The 22,493-nt window shown below is 37.6% G+C and overlaps 1 protein-coding gene and 1 long non-coding RNA gene across 2 annotated transcripts; both read right to left on the bottom strand.

Moving 5' to 3' along the window:
- Nucleotides 1–2,881: 2,881 nt before the first annotated feature.
- On the bottom strand, nucleotides 2,882–4,408 carry LOC131334354 (uncharacterized). The gene is made up of 2 exons (XR_009202135.1): nucleotides 4,236–4,408; nucleotides 2,882–4,130 (listed from the first exon to the last, which is right to left on the bottom strand). It is a non-coding gene; the product is annotated as an uncharacterized LOC131334354 (long non-coding RNA).
- Nucleotides 4,409–6,729: 2,321 nt separating this feature from the next.
- On the bottom strand, nucleotides 6,730–8,844 carry LOC131334353 (cycloartenol-C-24-methyltransferase-like). The gene is made up of 8 exons (XM_058369319.1): nucleotides 8,733–8,844; nucleotides 8,402–8,449; nucleotides 8,230–8,313; nucleotides 7,912–8,028; nucleotides 7,733–7,816; nucleotides 7,494–7,619; nucleotides 7,280–7,377; nucleotides 6,730–7,105 (listed from the first exon to the last, which is right to left on the bottom strand). Exons 1-8 carry the CDS (start codon nucleotides 8,784–8,786, stop codon nucleotides 7,045–7,047), a joined length of 672 nt encoding a protein of 223 aa, XP_058225302.1. The 5' UTR covers nucleotides 8,787–8,844; the 3' UTR covers nucleotides 6,730–7,044.
- Nucleotides 8,845–22,493: the final 13,649 nt, after the last annotated feature.

Raw genomic sequence — 22,493 nt, 5'->3', positions numbered from 1 at the left:
CTTAAGATAATAGCCATTAATTTTTTTTCAAAGATAATATGTTACGTTTATCGGATCCGAATCGGATTTTTCGGATCGAATCCGGATTAGATCCGGTCCATTGACAGGCCTAGTTCAATGTCAGCTCAATCTCTTTTTTTTTTTTTGCATGAACCATTAATTCAAATAGCCAAATAAAATGACGATCCAATTACCTCTTATATGCTCGAAAAAGGGCCCACTGGATGGGCATAACATCCTGTTGTGCCCTAGTCTCGCCTCCCCTTTTCTGGCATCTTGATTAAGGCCAATTTTTCTTACAAGATTGAAGGGACTTATTTTCCTTCACATTATATAAAGGGAATCGAGTCTCTTTAGCCCCATAGAAAGACTAGGGTAATGATTGGAGAAAAAAATAGAATAATGATTAAAAACTAAACTAAAACTAAAACTAAACGGTTAACCGAACAAAGCCTTTAAGACTTTCTTTTAACCCTTTTTTTCCTTTCTATTGGACGATTATTTTTTCCTTAATTTATGTTTATCGCGAGGATCAACTGGCGGAGGTAGTGCTTTCGGTATGTGGTCGGCTAAAGGGGACCACAATATTCTGAGAAGCTACTGAAACCTAAAACTGAAGCCTTGTTTCCGATGGAGTATTTTACTATTTTTCAAAAAGAAAATTCTAAAATCAGCTCTATAACAAACATGTTATTATATATTAAAATATATAAAAAGTATATAAAAATACGTAATTTTTTATCTTTTTATGTGAACGGAAAAAAGAGGAATATTTAAGATATTAATATAATTAGAATCATCACGATAATTATTCCGTCAGCCTATGAAGAATAAAATAATCAAACTCTAAGGGATTAACCTAGTAGTCAAGGTCTGAGACTTAGATGTTTGCTCATTCTTAGTAGATTCGAAATATCCCAGTTGCTACCAACTCCTATGGGGCTCAACCATGTGGAAATCGAGCTTTAAATGGGCTCACTGCAAGTAGGCAGTGGGATTGGAATTCCAGAATTCATTGAAGTGTGTAAATTAATCCGAACGCGAGTTATTAAAAAAATAATGAAATGATTGATTTGTAATTTTTGATTTTATGTAGATAAATTTTGAAGTACATTCATAAAAAATAATGGGGTGCGAAAATCGTTTTTCATATTTATAAAATTGTCAACGAGCATTCTGGAAGCACAAGAAAGCAATGAGAAAGGGGAGAAAAAAGAGAAGGTTGGAATTTGGAGAAGGTCAAGGGTAACAGTGATATTTTGTGGGGACCTTGGGGGCATAATGGGTATATGCAATGTGCCAGGGCAAATGGAAGTGCGAAAGAATCCAAGTGTCCAAAAATGACCGGCGCAAGCTGTCACCAACGTGCGGCGAATATTAAACGCAAGTCGTCCATGCTTCAAGGAAGACGCGTTTTTCGTTTGGTACGAAGTAGGTAAAGTTTTGCTTTCAGAGACGCCCTTATATTATGGCGCATTTACAAAGATCCCCTGACATTGGTTATGGTTTATTATGGTTTTGCCCCCAAAAGTTTTATAGTTGTGTGTGGAGTCACTTTTTCTGTATATAAAACGGAAAAGAAAAATCTATTGATGCAACTTGAAGCAAGGTATAATGTTCCTTTCATCGTAAGTCGTTGAGAAAATATTCTATTAATTGAATCAATTCCATCTCACTGGTACATCTTTAGTATTTGTTAATTTTATTTGAGTACAAACTATGTTTCGTGAAAAAAAATAAGCTAGAAAGAATAGTGAAGAATGTTTTTTTTTTTTTATCAAAGTCAGTGGCTTAAACAGCACGTTGTGTAATTAAGTAACGAAATCCATCAAATTTAAGAAACATCACATTATTTTCCAATTTAACAAAATCATGAAATAAGTATGCCTTTTTTCATTTGTTAAGGCGCGAAAACATCAAGGTTGTAAATCTTGCTAATCCCAACCAGTTCAGATTGTCAAATTAAGTACAAAAATTTCAAAAAAGTGAAAACTTGTATGTCTGCTTCAAGATCTGCATAATCTTAACTTATTAGTTCTTAAATCACATGAAATTATTCAAAAGCCAAAGGTAAAGTGTAGTTTCAACCTTGGTACATTATGAGTCATATTCACAATGTATCTTCTTCACATATTATTATGAGACACATTTACTTAGTCATGGGCCCACAATAATATGTGATAATTGAGGGCTCAAGGCTCTGAATAATTTTTTGGGAACTAGGATTTAAGGTTAAAATTTCACTAACACTTTTGAAGTTTTTCTTAATGACAACCTTGTTCACGTATGAGAAGTGACTATAAAGTCCATGTTTCATTGTTCATTTGACCAACGCCTAACCAACAATTGTTCGAGTAAACAAGTGATGGAATTAACCAAAGTGGCTTATATCGACAAAACACACTTCTATAATAAAATAAATAATTATTATTCTCAATTCTCAATTTTTTGAATTCAAAAGTAATAATTTGTCTTTTCTTAACCAAAATGGTTCTTTTGATGGGTAAAAATAAAGGTCTAATGATAAATTTTACTCTTTTATCAAAACAACTTTTTCAATAGGTAAAAAAAGTTATTTTGTTTAAAAAAAAGTTAAAATAAACAAATGTGTTGGATAGACCATAGTGATAGTCTTGATAGTTTGTCATTATTTTTAGTATTAGAAATGGTAAATTGTTGAAAACAAGTAACTCGTGGCTTATTTCATCATGTGTTTGGATGGACAATTGTTGCTTTAGGATATATGTGAAACAAACATAGAAACTACAAGAGATTCATTGTCATTTTTCATATGTGAAGAGAGTATTCGTCATTAAGAAAAATCTCAAGGGTGTAGATGAAATTTGCCCTAAATATAAACAAATGTGAAAGGGAAAGGAGAGAGAGAGAGACGAGAGGAGAAAGGTCAGCTATAAATTGCAAACATTGGCTCCTCCCCTCTCTTTCCACCGCAAACCCCTCTTTGTCTCTTCCGTTTCATGGGCTCTGACCCCTGGGCCGTCTTCTGATAATTTTCTCTCCGTTCTCTCTCTCTCTCTCTCTCTAAAATCTCACAGAGAGAGAGAAAGATCACACGCAAACCCAAATCCATACAAACACCCAGATACGTATAGAAAGAGAAATAAAAAGCAGGGATGTCGAAATACGCAGAGTTGTTAGACGCAGGGGTGAGGATAGCGGCAAGATTTCATTCCCACTGCCCCCATACGGCCCGGATGTACTACCACCCTCCGGCCAACGCCGCCGACAACCACCACCAACCCGACGGCCGCCACGGCGGCGGCGGAGGAGGAAGCAAAGCCGGCGGCAACGTGTCAACCACCCAGATGGGAAACTGCGCATCCAAGGCCGTCGTTGTTGGGGGCGGCGTCGACACCACCGAGTTCATTCTTTATTCTATTGTCTGATGATATATGGGAGTATATGATTTGATCTTGCTGTGAAACAAACAAGAATGTGTTTGTGGATTTCGAATGTGTTCACGTGTTCTTTCAATGAATGAATTCAGGGGTTTATTCGTGATTTTTTTTTTCTCTCCCGTAGATCTAGAAATTAATCTTGGGTTTCTTTTCCTTTGCTGTTTTGGTTTTGCATAATCCCCTAGCGTTTCTAGGTTTTAAATTTTAATCAAGGTTCTCAATCCCGTTATGATATTGGCCATTTTCGGTACCCTATACCTCTAATTTCGTTCCAGTATCCTACCGATCTATACTGAACCGTATTGGCTATGGATCCGGATCCTCTCCCCACGTTTCTCTCCACACATCTTCCGCACCTTTTGACTAGATGTTGACAACGCATTAATGAGCCCATCTGACGGCTCAGGTGAAGCCCAGTTCTGCTACTCCCAAATTCTTTAGAGACACGACGACGTTTTGTTCTTGCTGCAAACGGCAGCTTAACCCCTGCCCTCTTTTCCGTTTCCAGCTCCACCATTTTTTTAAGTTCCCAACTCCTGACCACCACCACCACCCCCTCCCAACTCCTCCCTTCCTTGCCAAATCTTCTCTTCATAGCTCTGAATTTCTCTTTTCCTAAATAATCAACCTTGATGGATTCAAATCCCCAGCAAATTGATCAACCTCTGATTCCCATTCCCCAACAAATTCAAGCTCTGACTTTCTCCTTTCCTAAAACAAATCCAGCACTTTTTGTCAACGGAAAAATAAAAACAAAATCCTTGAATCAATTTACAAAAACACAAAAAGAAAAGAAAAGCAAATCAATTTGCTTACGCAATAAGTAAAACCCTGTCCTTTTTTCCTTGAGCGAAAAAGAAAACCTAAATCAAGTAGAGATTTGGGGAGATGAGTAGCTTTCCACATGGAGATAAGGATGGGAGATGAATCATCGGAGTCAAAATTGGCGGACTGATCGAGTGGAGGATTCAGTCACGAAAAAGGGAAGGGAACGAACGTCATCTGGCAAACGGCGGAACTGGTTCTTCTTCTTTGTGGCCCATTGCTGATTCTCTCTCTCTCTCTCTACACTGAAACAGTACAGCGAAAATTTGGCAAGGGAGGGAGGAGTTGGAATTGAGAGAGAGAGAGAGAGAGAGAGAGAGAGAGAGAGAGAAGGGGGAGGAGTTGGGAACTGTAACCAAAAAAAAGGTTGGGAACTTGGGATTAAGATCAGAAAACGGTGGAGCTGGAAACGGAAAAGAGGGCAGGGGTTAAGCTGCCGTTTGCAGCAGGAACAAAACGTTGTCGTGTCTCTAAAGAATTTGGGAGTAGCAGAACTGGCTTCACCTGAGCCGTCAGATGGGCTCATTAATGCGTTGTCAACATCTAGTCAAAAGGTGCGGAAGATGTGTGGAGAGAAATGTGGGTAGAGGATTTGGTCCATTGGCTATGGACAATACCAGACTACGCATAAATTTATTTTTTTCTTCTAATACCGGTCAAATACTGGATGAATTATTTTGAATTTTTTTTTCTCTTTAATAAATGAATATATTATACATGCAGGTAATTTATACAAATAGTGATAAATCTGAAACGGTACTTGGTATCTCACCAGAACTGATACGTACCGTAGCAGTAGAGAATACAAAATCCTTATAACCACCGAGGTGGTAGCAGAGAACAAGGTGCTCGGGTGAAATTTCCTCCCTCTCATGAGTTTTAGATTCATTTTTATCTTTTTGTCATACAAATTGAACCCAAAACCTCACTACGCCTGAGTGCAGTTACACGATTATTGAGCCAAGTGTCCCAATTGTTCGAATTTGTTTGCAGGTTGAAGAACCAGTTGCGGAGTGGGGCTATGGTAGAGGGCTGTCTTTTCATGAACATTCGTAAGGCTATGGCAGTGAGCTGTCTTTTCTTGAACATTCGTTAACTCGCAAGAACGTCAGATAACTGCATCAGAACATTTATAGTGAATATGGGAATCTCGTTTGCTCATGCCCGGCGATTTGGGCAAGCTACATGCATCCTTATGAATGTTTCGCTCTCACGTTTGAAACTGTTAACCATTTTCTTCTACTTTCCAAATTAAAAATAAGAAAAGAAAAGTTAAATTCGCTGTTTTTGCGTCTCTTTTTTTTTTTTTTTTTTGTTCTTCACATTAACTTCGGCATAGACATTTACCAGTCTAATTTTGAGATATTTTTTCTGAAGTAATCCGTTTCAAAATCATACAAATATGAATGGGTGAGAGATTATGGAAAAGGTTGTTTTGCTATTTTTCATAATTCTACAGTGGACAAAAAAAGGACCTCATTACAAATCCATCGTTCTCGATACAAGGAGAATTCCATATCTGTGCTAAATCCAAAGTAGTCTTTCACTGAAAGTGAAAAAGAGAAGTTGGATCTCCTTGGCCGAGTTGCGTTTCGGCCTTTGGGGGTTTTTACATGTAGCTCTTGTTTTGGATCCCCTATTCCTGCACACTCCAGAAAAGAAAAAAAAAAAACAAAACAAAACAAAAAACAAAAAACAAAAAACCACAACGGAAATGCACTGCCAAGGAAAGGAACAATTTTGATCTTCAAAGACATTCCTGTCAATTTTATCTCAGGCGCTGTTTGAAAGTGAATTGTGATGCCTCCATGGTGAAGGGTAATCCTAAGGCTGCAATACCGGTTCTGCTGCACGATTCGAAGGGATCTTCGATTGATGGTTCCGCCAATTTTTGCTATGCCGCCTCAGCTTTCCAAGCTGAGGCTTTGGCTATTCGGCATGCTTGTGTTCTCTTAGGCCAGAAAACTTATCAAGCATGCCGGAAACTGATCCCCCATGGGAGATAACAAACATGCTATTACCCTGTGTCGCGGAGACTGATCTCCCATGGGAGTGCAGCCTAATCTTCTCTGATGTTCGGGCTATGAAGTCGGAGCTTTCTCTTTTCCCGGTGCAGTAAGCCTAGTGATAAACCGGCAAACTGTTTAGCGATAGCTATTTCGTGTAGGAAATCTTCCCCCTTCCTGGCTTGCATGCCGACCCTGAAGTTCGTGTTCCCCTGCCTCAGTGGTTGCAGCCTATTTTGGGCTTTTTCCAGTTTATGTTTTGGAAATCCATTGATCATGTACGTACACCCTCATGTTCATGGGATAACCATTCTGCTTTGTTGCCAACAATTTATAAGAAATTACCGACGTAAGTTATGCCCTACAGAGTTGATGCTTCAAACACTCAAAAAGTGATTTTTTTTTCACAACCCTGAAAAAACAAACAAACAGGGGAACTGTAGTTTAACGCGCATCACCCACTTTTCTTTACAAAAATGGAAAAGCAAAGGTTGGGTCTTCAAAAGCCTAACATTGAGAATTTCCCTTCTAAGGTGAGAAAAATTTCGCACGTAACATACGCTCATAACCGTGAAAGAGCGAAACAAAGAAGTTTACAATCAATTAAACTGCAAGTTTGAAAACACACAAGTCACAACAGGATACCGTAACGCACAAGCAACTCAGAAACCTAAATCCGGACACGCAATTACAGAAAAATAAATGGAAACGGAAATCTGGTAGTCAGAATTCCCAGCAACTCTTCTTTTTGGCTCGGCCCCAGCAACAACTTGTTAGTTCGTAGTTGGGCATTACTAGCCATCCAAATGAGGCTTCCTAGCCAGGAAGAAATACATTGGCGTGAAGATTTCCTTCCTGAAACACAGAATTATATGATCACGAGTCAAACAATTATAGAGTTATCCATGCACGATCGAAAAACAAGGTTGAATCACACAGAGAAGGAAACTATGATTGTCTTAATCAAAGTTCTTTGCCAAGATAATTCCAAGGGAGCTGAGAATAAATACGAGTCAAATCAATTCTCACCTTCCACCGTTAACTAGCCCATCTGCAGCTTTCTCCAATAAATCATGAACCCTTCGACTTCCCTTTGGGGCAAGTCCAATATATTCCAGTCCCTTGAGCTACAAAGACAGAATTAAAACTAGCTTTGATTAACTATGCCAACATCTCGGAATGGAAAACATATGACCGTATACAACAAAAACAATCTACACGGAAGCATGTGCATGGCTCGTACCATGTTTCTTGTAAAAAAACGTCCAACCGCTGTAAGACGGAAGCCAGTCAGTGAGAATTGATTTTGCTCCAAAGGCAAGTACCAAGGGACGGGTGAATCTGCTGCAAGATCTATATCCCATATTACCTTCATACACCGGAAAAGAAAAAAGAGAGCTCGTTATTCTGGTCATTTTCTCCGGTTAATTTGTTTACTATAACATGAGAGAGATTTCAGTAGACCAGCAATTTGCTACTCACTTCAAATCCTGCTTGCTTCAAAGCCTCAAGGCATTGTCCTGTACCCCTGATATCAGGGAGGCTATTACCAAGCTCGATTTCTGCCTGTGTCAACCATACGTACAAGCATCTATGTCAACTCATTGTCAAAGATACTGTCTACTATAATAGTAGCATGTTTGGTTGTGTTTGCAGAAAACCTTGATTTTTTGGTGTTCTTGATTGTGGAGATCAAAGGAATTAGTCATGCACCACTCGTACGCAGCAAAACACTGGCCAGGCTTCAGTACTCTATAAATCTCTTTGTAGCTCCCAACCTTTAGACAAGAAGATGATGACCGAAAAAACACATGTAAATAAAATGAAGGGACTTTCGGATGGTAACAAGGGTTGGACCAATCGGCAATAGGAAAACAAGGAAAAAAAACCTTTATTCATTGAAAGCTAACATTTTGATCCTGACCAGAGAATGCTTCTGAAACTTTTAATAGCATAGTAAGGGTTTAAGATGCACATACCACATCCGCAGCATGGCAAGTAGCCTCAATTGCATATACGGCATCAAAACTATTGTCAGGAAATGGCATTTCCATGAAATCCGCCTGCAATTGTTTGAGGGGAAAAAAAATCAAAGGCTCGATATAGGAATCTCGTGACAAAACCATGAGAATTATCTGTAAAACTACCGACCTTGACAAAGTCGCAAGCCTTGTCCAATCCAACCTTGCGGTTCAGTGCCTGTAGAAAAACCGAAGCACCTAAGCTTTGTCTCGCACGAATGGCAGACAACCCCAGTAACTAAATTTTCAAGTAAACAACTACATGAATTCTATAAGTTTTCTTGGTTTACTAATCCCAAGTCAAAAAATAGAACAGAAAATTCAATACCCGGTGGACAACAATCAACTATCTGCATTGGAGCATATCAATTCAGAATTTTTTTTCTTGATTTTCTGTTTGTACAGAATAACAAGTGACTATAATCATCATCAAACGACGAATTGTGAAGCGCAACATGTACCTTTGCTCTTCTTATTTGGTATTCACTGATGTTCAATCCCGTAACGGTGGTCATGCTGCCAGAAATCAGCCAACAAACAGATTCTCAGTACAAACTCTTGTAAAAAGAAAAAATAGTTAGTAACATAGGCTTTCAACAGGGGGATCAGCTGCAGGATCCCCAACCAACATTTTTGCACTGGTTTTTTGAACAACATTTATGCATAGAAGACCATAGTTCCTCTGAGAGGTCCCCCAAGAGTCTCATCTGTAGAACCTAAATGATTAGTATTTGTTCGGTCTTCCTTAGTTATTTGGTTGCCCCTTTTACGGTGGATTCAGCAGGCCTTTGGCCATTTGAAAGATCATCTGTTTCGGCAATTTCTCCTGGTTGGTTGAAATCGTAGAGTTTCATGAGAACATCTGTTTTTGCTTGACATCCGGTCACTTGGTGGAACTGCATTCCGATTTGCATCAATTTCGTGAGACTTGACGAGAGAGAATTTCGGTGAGAGATTTCGATTGGGTTTTTGTAAGAGAACTTGCATTTTGGGGTGGGTGAGTTCGTATCTCTGTGGGAGTTTGTTGTTGTTACCGTTATAGCTCTTCCGAACATTGTTCTCCTCGCATAGTAGAATCGACTCTTGTTTGTTTGCTCGTGCAGTAGGTTTACATTTTTTGTTATTCATTTTTGTTTGCCATTTTGGTTTCTTCCTTAAATTTCTCCGAACTCTTTGGCTCCGTTCCGGTTTCTATAAAAAGGAACTTTTAAAAAAGAAAGGTAATTTTAAGTTCAAAAATTATGTGTTTACGCAAATAATTTTTCTAATATGAATCTTGTTTGATAGATGTAATTGAGATCTTTTAAACGGTGCAAAAAAAAATTAAAAATTTATTTTTTATTTTCATTATATTTAAGCTTGAAATTACTTTTTTTTGAAAAAAAAATATTTAAAAAAATAGCTTAACGGCACGATTTGTTATTACAAATGGATCTAAACAGACAGTGAAATGACGGAAACAGTTATAAAATCAACATCAATAAATATACTAGCAATATTCAGCACAAATTAGGTTTACTCGTCAATTTTCAATACCTGAACTTTCCCTTAAGGGTCCACCAATTCCACACCCAACATCCAGTACCTACAACAGCCAGCGTCAACAAAAAGCTAGAATCTCAATTTAATATTTGAGTCTAAAATTCGTACTCTTCAATTAGAGAAAATCTTTTTAATGGAGGATTCTGTAAACAGTTGTTTATAGAGGTGAATCATGACCGTTCAAGAGTATTTTGAATGGTCCAAATGTTAATGAAATTTTTCCAGACCGTCCAAAGCTGAAATAAACGATCGAGATTGTGCGGCTCCGTGAACCATCTGTTTACCACGGCTCCATAAATAAGTGTATCTTCTTGGATTAATTCAGCAAGAAATTAAGACCTTTTGCCCTGGTTTTAGTCCTAGCTGTAATGCAAGGAAGTGCTCATGTCGTTTAATGCTCCCTTGAAAAGACTCCCCTTTCAATCTGCATGCACCGATACATTCAGGACCATGAGAATGTCCCGTTCCGTTAAGGAAAATAAGTATTTATTTTTTAAATTAAAAGTGATAAATTGTGAGAGAGTGAAGAGAAAAATAAATACTTGAAAAATAATAACCTTAGCGGAACAGGAAACAAAGGCTTTTCTGTAATGCAAGACTAGAGATATTACACTCCGTTCAGTTGTTAGGAAATGTTACGGGGAAAATATACTTGCAGAAAAAATGAAGAGACGTAAAGTAAAGTTAAACGAAATTCATTTTCCTTATGTATATGTTCTCTTAACAAAAAAAATCTTGCAGGAAAATTAAAATTCCTTTCTTTTTGCAGAATCTATTTTGCAGGGAAATATTTTTCAATGAAAAAGTTGAAATTATGGGTCCCACAACTTTTTATGTAACTAAACATACAAAAAGCTACTGAAAAAATAATTTTCGATCTTATCCTTCCCGTACGTGCAACTGAACATCGCCTTAAAAACAAAAACAAAGGGGACAAATAGTAACCTGTGTGCAAAATGGAATGACTCGCCCCATCCATATTCATAGAAGCTAGTAACAAGGTCATAGTATTTTTTCACCTGAAGGCCAAATCCAATACACATGTATAGTCTCCATGATGTGCCAGTAGTAAATCCAATCAACTCTTCATCCAAGTACTAGTAAACTTAAGAAAGAGAAGAAAAAAAAAACATATTTGGGACCGGCTGCATCACATCGACTGCGATACGAGACATCGTGCTTCGACATAAACATTTTTAAACGAATAGCGATGTGTTTTTTTTTTTTGGAGACCGCAAAATTGTAGTCCAATAAAGTGGTCATAGATTCCAGATCACTCGTACTATAGTAACGAGTTAACTTAGACCACCAGGAAGATAATCGATCATGGCTAAATTTCGTTTCCGTGACTACATCATATAAGACTATGGCTTTCTAGTAAACTGTAGTAGACCACAAAATATATCTGCGCGCTCGAAAGAGATTGCATTTTAAGAGGATGATATATGGACGCGAGCCGCTTGGGTAAAGACTGTACGCGTCCAAGGAAATTTTAGTACGTACCATGTCAGCGTAGTTATCCTTTCTCTCTTTCTCTTCGCCTCCGTAGTAGCAGTGATACTTCTCATACCTGAAACGTTAGAAAAACATTAACGTAACCATGTTTTAATGCCACTATTGGCATGCAGAAAAAGGAAGGTCTAAGAAGAAGAAGAACTGAGCAGTACACTGATCAAATAGTATAGGAGATATACTTATTCACAGCTCCTATGTGAATAAGTTGTTTACAACATCGGCGAATCTTGCATGCGTGTCAAAAAGTGTATTGGAAGGTTCAAATTTTTAAATTTTTTTTTCAGTTATATTCTTCTGAAAACACTTATTTACGGCTCCTCCGTAAATAAGTTTTTCTCATAGTATTAACGGGTCAGATCTATATGTCAATGAAGTAGACATTAACCAAACACAGCAGACCTCACGTACAAAATGACAAAATCCATTTGGCTATTTCGAAAATAAATATGAATAGTACTCGTAATATGAACAAGTAATTTCACATCCCGGCCACCATAAACTCTGGAACCAAATCCAATTTAATATTTTTGATACCATAATATATACACGTAGTTTTGGAAACGTTTGAATAACCATTAAGTACTCCATCTCATCCAATCTTTCCTGAAAATAATCCGACAATCAAACGTGCCCTGAAATTATTGTTATCTTTTACGAAATAGCTTGGAACAGTTTCATTTTTTTGAAGGCACCTCCATTAATCATTACAATTTTGAATTAATTTTACTTTCTCTTGGAAACGATTCACTCTGACAATTAAAATAATACGGGCACAACAATAAAAAGTACTCCCTCCGTCCCTATTTTATAGTCCAGTATTCCATTTTGGGCTGTCCTTTAATAAGTGTCCATTTTGTAAAGTTAGTGGGTAAAAGTTGGTGAATTTTCCATTTTGCCCCTAAAAGTAGATTCAATTTTGAAAAGTTAGAGAGTAAAAGTGTAATGATGATGGGTAAGTAGGGAAAATGGAGGAAAAAGTTGATGTGAAAGGTATAATGATGATGTCTTTTTAATAAGTTGAAGTTACGAAGCAGGACACTTAAAAAGGGACGGAGGGAGTATAATCTTTCAAATATGACCCATACAATAACGAATAAAAACATGACATATTTCAAGTTACGAACACTTATCAAAATCCAAAACAAAAGAAATCTGAAGTTATAACAACAAGATCTAAAAATATATCCGGCGTAATATGACTGTTTCAATGTGTTGGTGCAAATTATGTATATTTGAAAGTAAATAAAAATGGAGAAAATAGCAAATTCGCACCAAAAAATCTTAAGATAATATTCTCCCCCACCTATTTAATTGGATGTGGTGTGCCGAAATCGGATTAACAGCGAATTCACGTCCAAGATACAATGAAGCGCGTCCCGAATGACATGTGTTTCCAACTGTGTCATGCACTGGTGAAGAAGAATCAAAACAACTTTAAATTTTGCGAGCCGCTATAAACGATAATAAAGGAGAGAGTTCTAGTGAGATAGACTGGTTGATTGTGTTCTCTTCTTATATAGGCACAGATTTGTCACCGTTAAACGTTCACGTCTATTCATTTAACTATATAATAATCACACTTTTTGATTTGGACATGTCAACTCATTTAAACCGAATAACATAGGTTTTAGGTTATGCCCGTTCACCAATAACAACATTTCATATTCAGCCGATCCAAAAAAAGAAACCATTTCATATTCATTAATATCCAATATTTTTTCGCAACGTGATATGGGGTAGTTATCAGATGCGCGCGTGCACACATAGATTTGGAAAAAATAACTGGAATGATCCTATATCTTGCTTAGGTGGCAAGCTTTTATTTGACAGTGTAATAGAAATGTCCTGTTGACATCCTTGCATAATTTTTTCCTTCTTGTCAATATGGCATGATGTCCGGAGTTCTTTTTTATGCCTCATTAAGGCACGTAATTTGTTTGTTGTGTATTGTTTTTAATTATCATTGTTGTTTTGGTTGGGGAAGGATTCTCGGTAATTCCAAATTTTATGAGGTTTTATGTACTTTGATTTTGTACACGAAGATGTTAGAGATTGGTAAATTATTCGTTCTTAAGTTGTTGATTCAAAGTTAACCAGGTCAAGGAATATGCTTGGCTATTTTTTCGGCATAGTTTGAGTCGTTTGGATGGGGATTGAGATATAGTACGTGAGCTCATATTGATTTGCGCGTTTCGATTGTCAAGCCGTACTTGAAGGCACGGACATGCGCTACATCATTAATATCCCATAATTTTTGTCAATGTGATATGGGGTATTTATCAGATGCGGGTGTGTAGCGTTGGAAAAAAAATTGTAACTGGAAGGCTCCTATATCTTGCTTACGTGGCAGGCTTTTATATTTAATTTGACAGTGTAAATAGAAATGTCATGTTGACATCCTTGGCATAATTTGATCCAAGCTACTATTATTAGGGTATTTCTTTCTCTTTTTTTAACTTTTTGTTTAACTTTCCGTCGTAATTTTTGAAATTAATCATTCTTCTCAATGAGAGAAATAAGAAAGTGTATTAATATGCACCGATGTTGAAAAAAGTTTATATAATACGACACTTTAGACAAAAATGCATCTATGTTGTAATTTTTTTTTATCTTTAGCGAACTCATTTTTTTGTTTTTATTCGTAAGTTTTACTTTTGTGAGAGCCCATCTTGGGCAATTAGTCCCACATCGGTCAGATGTGGGTGATGAATGTGATATATAATGAGTTGCAACGAGTTACTCATGTATCACCCGAGATTAATTTTTTGGGTCACGTAGTTAGGCTAAGGGTTAACATATCAATTGGCGTGGATTGTTACAACTTTTTAAACTCCTCTCATTGATATGGATGATTGACCCAAAAATTATAACATGAATCTAACAAAACTTTAGAAAAAAAGATCAAAACACATAAAACGAAAAAGACAAACAATGGATCTGATCACAAAGATGATGTTGACTTATTGTTCACTCTATGGAGTATATAATAACCATATTATGAACCATTGTCTTATTGACTTATTTTTTATTTTTCTAGTTCCTCTCGTCGAAACGAATCAATAAGTTACAAAAGTTTGATTCAAAACAAAAAATGCAAGATATATTTGAAAATAAATAAATAAAATAAGTCACTTAACTTTTTAATCCAAACTCATCGTAATTGTGGGTAAAATTGTAAAAACATCATCATCGTCAGTCCCGGACGTTTGGGAAACGTTACTCACACGGGAGGTCCATGCCAAGTTTGAGGCTAATGATGTCATTTAACAAAAGGATTGTGATTTTGGGACTTCAAAAATTGATGGAGGGTCTCCAAAATTGAACCGTGTTGATACACAAAACGACGTCGTTTTGGAGCCCGTCCATCAATTTTTAGAGTGTTAAAATCAATTTCCTTAACAAAACTATGGTATCATGAGAAAGTTAGCTATAGTAAATATAAGTTTTAAAAAGGTATGCCCAATAAAAAATGCAAAACCTAAACTTTAATGCTTCAAAACATCACGTAATTGACTATTTAAATGCACGTATGTTCTAATAAGAATAAAATACGAGCATATTCCATTTTGTGGATCGTGTGATATCACAAGATAATACAAGATACGTATCAGTTTTACTTCTAAACATATTAAATAATAAGATATGTATAGTATCATGTGATTGTTATATGCACTGATTTTTGTTGTGCGAGAGGCTCGGAAAAGACACAAGTGCAAAGGAATTATTGATATCTATGATAATGGTGGGGAAGAAACAAACCAAAATGTGTTAGATATTCATGTGGAGAAACAAATCGCAATCAAAAAGTATCAAAGAGACCAAGAGATGTGTGTTTCGGCATAGAGTGATCAATATAACCCTACTTCATGTTCGGTCAAACAAACTAGAGACGGGTTTCACTAATGTAAAGAGAATAATGCTTTGGAGAGGTACACAACAAAAAAAACTCTTATAAAGAGACAAATTTGACGGCCCAAAATAACAAATTCTCTCACCAAATCTACTCAATTGAAACATCTCAACTGCAAGACTCGTGACCTCGTTCGTTTTGGTATTTGGATTTTGAATTTTGAGTGGAGAAAGATAAAAACAGAAATAAGAGTAATGATCGAAAGAAAATTTATTAAAAACTGTACTTTGAGAGTAGGGGAGGCAAATTGAACTCAGACCTATTAAGAAACCCAAACCTACCTATTAAAAAATAGACCCAACCCAACTCATTTATTAGTTGGATTATAATGGGTCCAAACTCATCTAACCCATTTATTATTGGGTCTTAATTGAATTTCAATTGAGTTAACTTAAATGTCCAATGAGTCATAAATATTACCCAACAAAAAAATAGAACTATCACAGAAATGAAAAAAACAAAAGTAAACATGTTACGTGAAGCGAACATTTTTCTTAGTTAAATCGGGAACTGATAACTCGGTTTGAATGGTTTCATGTTAGGAATGTTAGTTACAGTACAACCTGAGTCGAGCTGAGTTTGAACTCATAAAAAACACTAGATTTTTTTCCCCTGTGTCGGACCTCGAGCTCCTCGTCGTCGTCGTCTCTCTCTGTGTTTTGCGTTGTTCTCTGCTCAATCGATCTCTTCTGTGTTCGTTTCCAAGGTATGAGCTTCCCTCTCACCTCTCTCTGTATGTACTTGTAGACGTGTATACATATATCTCGGCTCTGGAATATTTCAAATTTTACTTTCGACTGTTTGCTTCTCTCTCTCTCTCTCCTCTGCTTTTTTTCATGTCATCACCGAAAAAAAAAGAAGAAAAAACCAGTTTTTTCTCATTTCCCCTGTGTCGGTGATATCCCAAACTTTATATGTTGTATCTTTTCGTAAAAATTTCTTAAAATTTCAGCAAAATTTCCTTTCGATTCAATAACTTTACTATATAGGAGTAATTTGGTCATTTTAGTATATAGGGGTGTTATGGTAATTTTAGTATGCAAGGGTAATTTGGTCATTTAAATGTACAAGGGTGATATGGCCATTTCAATGTATATATGTATTTTATTCATTTTTAATTTTAATTGGGTTAACGAGCGGATTGAATTTGATTTTAAATAAATGGGTTGAGTTGGATATGGGTAATTAAATTCCTAAATAATTGGATCTAAATGGATCAATAACCCATTAAAGATCCAATTCACTTATAATTTATCCAATTTAGTCAAAACCCGTCCATTTGACACCCAAAGCGAATCCGAAATCCCAAAACTCAAAACCAACCAGCTGATTGAGTCTCACAATTCATAGTTTCAAAAAGTGACATCGAAATCTCAATAGATGACCAAACAATAAATATCGAAGATCTTCCTAAGGCCAAGGGTCAACCAAAGACAAAAAAGATCTACCAATAAACCAAGGGCTAGATTCAGTGCACGTGTGGGTAGAGAACTAGCGGGAGTCAAACTCTCGACATATACCTAGTCGTTAGTATTCTTTAGTCTTTATCACTTGAGGAGCAGCGGAGCTACGTTGGGGTCGGTCCTGCAACCCCTCTAGACTCCTCGAGCTCTCGAATTTTAAAATTTTATTTCATATATATTTGATTTTGAATATTATTGATATATAACTACTTATAATTTTAATAATGTTGGTTTGATTTGATAAAAAATCAGTTATCTAACATTCTCAATTTTCTTCATAAAAAAAAACATGTGATAGTTGAAGTAGCTTATAGAAAAAAACAAAATGATTGTTATACTTTAACTGCATTAGGCTAAAATCATTTAGGAAGCCTCTAATGCCACGAGCATTGAATGGTCTGCTGTGTAAAAAGGCTCATTTGACCTCATGTGGTCAAAAGCTGTCAGCCTAAGCACAAATCTCACCAATAAGTCTACAAACCATGAAACCAACCATGGACCCAACCCATGACTGCTGACGTGGCAAGATGGCCCCACATCAACAGCTGGAAAAAAAAAAAAAAAACCAAATCTGGTTCTCTCTCCTCCCTCTTCACCAATGACCAATATTCCCCCATGGACGCCCCCCACCTTCCCTCAGTCTCAGAACCCCTCCACTCGCCCACCCATAACCCATTGGTTCTACTCCCATCAGCCGCTACCGCTGCCGTCGATTCCACCCAAATGATCTCCTGCAAAAGAAAAACAAATTTCATAAAAGTTGCAGAAAATTGAGTTTGAAACACCCACCAAACAATTTCAGAAATATAAATTGCATAATCTGGGGAGGGGACAGGAATTGGGAGGTCGGAAAAGACTTCTGGAGGCGGAGGGCGAGGAGGATGACGATGCCGGAGACTGCCATAGCAGTGGACAGAACCACCCCTTGTGAATTCAAGATTGAAAATGTAATATCCCTAATCTTTAATTATGTTTTAAGTTAATTATGTGATGTGTTTTGGGCTTAATTAGCTAGCTAAATGAAATTGGAGCATAAGTTGGCATGTGGCATACACACACTTAATAATTTTTTCCTAAGTCTAGCAAAACAAAATAGGGTGTTCTACATTCTTCTTTTATTCCTACCAAAAAACGTAAAGAGAGAGAGAGGGAGAAAAAGAAGGGAAAATTTGGGAAAACCTAGGGTTGATCTTGCTTGACTTTGATTGAAGTTCCAACTTGGTAAATCATGTTCTTCACACTGGAATTTATATTTCTTGACTTGAATATCATGCTTTACTTGCTGAATTCGTGCTCTAGATGTTTGGTTTAAGTTGAATTGGAGTTTTGGGGTTGAACTCTTAAAAAAACTCAAGAACCTAACTTGAAATTTCTTGGATTGAATGTTTAAACTTGTTTTGGTGCATGAATTTGATGTTTTTGGAGTAACCCTTCTATATTTATGAGATTGAGCATGATTATTGAGGTTTTGATGTGAGTTAGAAGTAGTTTGGATGGGTTTAAGGGTTGAAAATCGCAAGAGGAACAGGCTGCGTTTTTTTGGAAAAATCTGCAGAATTGAAATCTTGAATCTGTCCTGATTTTGGAGAATTTTTTTGAGGCAGTTCCTAAACTCCAAAAATTATGAAATTTTTATTGAAAGTTCATCTATGAGTCCTTTGTCTATGGTAAAAATTTCGGGATCAGAATCAAAGTATTAAATTCTGTGGAAATTCGTAACCATGCAGCGCTCAGTTTCGGACTGTGCTGACTGCTCAGACACGTGTTGGGAAAACGGTCATAATTTTGAGCTCGGGCGATGAAACTGCGATCCGATTTCTGATTTTGAAACTAGATTCATAGACCTAAAAAAATGCATGAAGATTGTGTCTTAATTATTCCCGTGCAAAGTCAGATTTTAGGTTAAAGGTTGTGAAACTGCAGATTCTGTGACTAATTTTTAAGGCTAGCTATCTAATTTCATATTCTTACCATAGGACCTTATGTTTATTAAAAATAGGCTTGTTTGACATCCTCTAATCATGTTTTGTTGCCTAATTGTCTTAGGAGGTTCGGGTGACACGTGGATACGAGGTGAGTGATTAATACCCAAAACACATGGTTTGTTATAAGCTTTTCTCTTCAATGATGTTTTATACTTTGATATGAACTCCATGGCATATCAATGAAAAGTGGACATGTTTTATATCTATTAATGGCATCCTCCCACGTCCCAGCTTGCTAGGGGACATGTGCTAAAAGGCTAGCAAGACATGGCTATTAAATTGGATAACGAAAGACGTCTTAACTTATCTACTACCGGGGACGCCTGGTAGACATGAAATGATTAGAGGATGTGCATTACTATGCTATGTTGCTATGAAATGTGATTCGATTTTAAATGGTTTTATCATTGTCCATGGAAAGCATGTGAATTGCGCATTAATCATTCATACGAGCTTTGGCTTATGAATTTTCCCACCTTTCAGGCAACGGGGATTAGAGTGGTGACATGCAGTTTTCTTTTGGACGTGCTATGTAGATGTAGACTTGTAGATAGAGAGTTACTCTTGGTGAACACTTTTGACATGTAAATGTGCACAGCTCTGGGCGGTTTGCAATGTAGAGATCCTTGTAAAGACTTCTACTTTTGGCATATGTAATAAAATGGGGTTTTGCTTCCGCTATTCGTACTTGTGTCCCTTTTAGTCATTTGCTAATAAGATGTTTAACTTTGAAATGGCCTTAGTGATTGAATCACTGGCGCTTTGTTGTGACTAGAGCCTTTAAGGGCGGGCTAGGGTCGTGACAGAAAACATGCCTAGAGAAAGAGAGAGATAGTTGAAACAGAGATGATGTTTTCTTTTTTGGCGGGTGAATGGATCTTCAATGGTGGTCGTTTGGGTGGAATCAGCGGCGGCAGCGGAGGGTGGGAGTAGAGGCGCAGCGGCGGCAGCAGAGGTAGGAGGAGAGGACGGGGTGAATCGACACAGGTGATGGGCGGCGATGACGTTGTGGTCGGCGGAGGCCAGAGGGTTGGTCGCCGGAGATAAATCCGGTGGTGGTGGTGGGAGTTGCCGGTGGTTATGGGTGTTGACCTCTCCTCCTCCCTCCCTCCCTCCCTCTCTCTCTCCATGAACCAGAGATGGGGGTCGGGATAAATTGATTTTTCAGTTTTTTTTAAAAAAATTTCGGGATTTTTGCTGATGTGGTCGTGGGCTCCACGTCAACAGTCATGGGCTGGGTCAAGGGTTGGTTTCACGGTCTGAAGACTTATTGAAATCTCACATATATGCGACAAACGTGGCAAAAAGGGGGCCAACTATCCCTCTCTCCCTCTCTCTCTCTTGCCAAAAAGGGGCAAAATTTGCAGAAAAAGTTTTCGCCCTCTCTCTCCCGGATAAAATTTCAGAGCCCACTACTCGGTACTCACTGCCATAGACCATGAAGGATGCCACCCACCGCCACCAAGCACCGCCGTCCACCATGGACGCCACGGATTAAGTTCCCAGTTCAACAGTATTCTTCTTACCCGCTACAGAAACTGCAACAATGGTGATAAGAAGAATGTTCAGCTATATATCTAGCTGCAGGAAGCCCAGCAAGCACTGATATGGTGTTCGATGACCGGTTAGGGCCACGATTATTGGCAAAGCTTAACTCCAACATCGTTATTTTCAAAGAATTTCATGGCTAGATAGTGAAGAAATCAAGCCAAGCTTTCAAGCTCGATTTCTTCGTTCAGTCCGTGCATTTCTCTTTAACAACATGACCATGGTAAAAGTATTTTTGCGTCAAGAATTTTTTTTTTGGTCAAGGCCATGGTAAAAGTTGTTTTAGAAATATGTTACGAGAGTATATTAATGTGTTCATGGCCTAGGAACTTGAGTTGTTGATGTATTAAGAGTTCATTTCCGTGTAGATATTCATCTGATCTTTGGATTTTTTATTAATAGTTTGAGTTCCTAATGCTCTGTTTTATGGGTCTATTTCTCCAAGTTATTTATTATGCTAAGACCGGAAAATAATCAAGTGGTAAATTTGTTAAAGAACAAGGGTGAGAGATTTGAAAGTGTGTTTGAGGAGAGAGAGCGAAAGTGTAGTTGGCTTTGTGATTTTATCGGTGAGAGAGAGGGAGATTCCGTGTTCTAGTGGAAAAATTCAATTTCTCTGCAACTTTTGCCATTTTTGGCATGAGAAAGAAAGAGTGAGAAGTTCAGCCAGAGAGAGAGAGAGAGAGAGAGAGAGGTATGGGCTCGTTTTTGGATCACAATAGGACAAGTCAGTCATTCTACACGCCAGAGCAATAAATGTTCGTGGCATTAGAGAAAATGCTCGTGGCATTATAATTTTTCATCATTTAAATGTACAAAATGCAATGTATTGGAAAGTAAAAATTTTGTGATATAATACGTATATATTCCGATAAAAACTAGTATATGTCTATTAAGCCAACCCCGGGAGAAAAAATCCTGACTCCGCCCCTGCACTTGAGCTAAATTCCGTGCACGTGTGTGTAGTTTCGATCTTTTGAAAGGGGGCATAAAAATAAAAAAATCATTCTTCGGTTTATTCTACAAGAGTATTCCCCGACTATACGAGCTTATGAGGCCATGTTTGATAAATATGTTGGGTTAGACGAGATTGGTAAGGAGATCAGATTGATAAAAAGATGAGATTAGTAATTCCGAGTGTAATTCCAAGTATGTGTTTGATTGTGTAAGGAATAAATCCTGGACTGTGAATCAGCCTGTCATTACCAATCTCAATCCCTTGATTGATTGGAGTACCAAGGGTTAGGATAACAAATTGCATTTTCCAATTATACCCATGGATGAAAGCCTAGTCTATGCATGGAAGGAGAAATTTTTTAAGTGCCAAGCGGATATCACAAGTAAAGATCTGGTATTTTTAATAAATAATAATAATTATCAAAATAAAAATATTATTTTTGCTCGATAGTTTATTTAATGTAAAAAATTATTTATGTTGCCACACCAATTTTAATTCCGTAATTATTTGTGTGTGCGCGCATGTCCGCGAATTATTGTCCATGTGTATGCATATGTTGCACCTGAGCATTTTTGTTCCTGACCCAACCCTTCCCCATTTCTTTAATCTCGGCTGAGTTAAATACGAGACCAAATCCCCATTCTTCTCCTTAACTTCCTCATGTGTAGACACCACACCAACACCCAAGGGTTTATATCCCTTATGCAAAATCCTAACCCATTTAAATAATCCCCTCCCCTACCTCCTACCTTAACCACCGAACATCTCTTGCCACCATCACCACCATCTCCGAACTCCTTCACCACCGAAACCTCCAACACCACCAGCCATCACCACCGATTTCAGAGCTCACCACCGTACACCTCCATAACCACTGGGTACCACCACGTCCCCCGTAGCTCATCACCACCGATCAGCACCTCCCACCACCGAGCAACCCACCACCAGCCGGTTTCCTCCATCACCACCGTGGACCGTACCACCATCGAAGAGGTAAGGAACCCAATGTAGTCACTTACAGTGCACTTATGGATGGATATTGTTTGCAAGGACACATGGACAAAGCAAAATAAGTGTTCAACTCTATGGTGGATAAGGGCCTAGCTTGAGCCCGACATACACAGCTATAATATTTTGGTCAATGGATATTGTCAAAGGAAGAATATAGACAAAGCCTTTCATCTCCTCCGAGAAATGACTTGTAAAGGGTTAAAATCTAGTACCCTCACTTACAACACTTTGTTACAGGGTCTGTTTACATTAGGAAGGTGAGATGCAGCAGATAGTCTTTTTCATGAGAT

Source organism: Rhododendron vialii, chromosome 7a (assembly GCF_030253575.1).
Source record: "Rhododendron vialii isolate Sample 1 chromosome 7a, ASM3025357v1".
Taxonomy (NCBI): Eukaryota; Viridiplantae; Streptophyta; class Magnoliopsida; order Ericales; family Ericaceae; genus Rhododendron; species Rhododendron vialii.
Note: the sequence above shows the minus strand (reverse complement) of the source record. Positions and strands in the feature narration are given on the sequence as shown.

Excerpts from the sequence above, each read along its gene's own strand:
- LOC131334353 (XM_058369319.1), bottom strand. The coding sequence starts at position 8,786 with ATGACCACCGTTACGGGATTGAACATCAGTGAATACCAAATAAGAAGA. Across the intron at positions 8,450-8,732 it reads ACCAAATAAGAAGAGCAAAG|GCACTGAACCGCAAGGTTGG; the intron begins GTACATGTTGCG and ends GTTTTTCTACAG. Across the intron at positions 7,620-7,732 it reads TGAAGCAAGCAGGATTTGAA|GTAATATGGGATATAGATCT; the intron begins GTGAGTAGCAAA and ends CGGTGTATGAAG.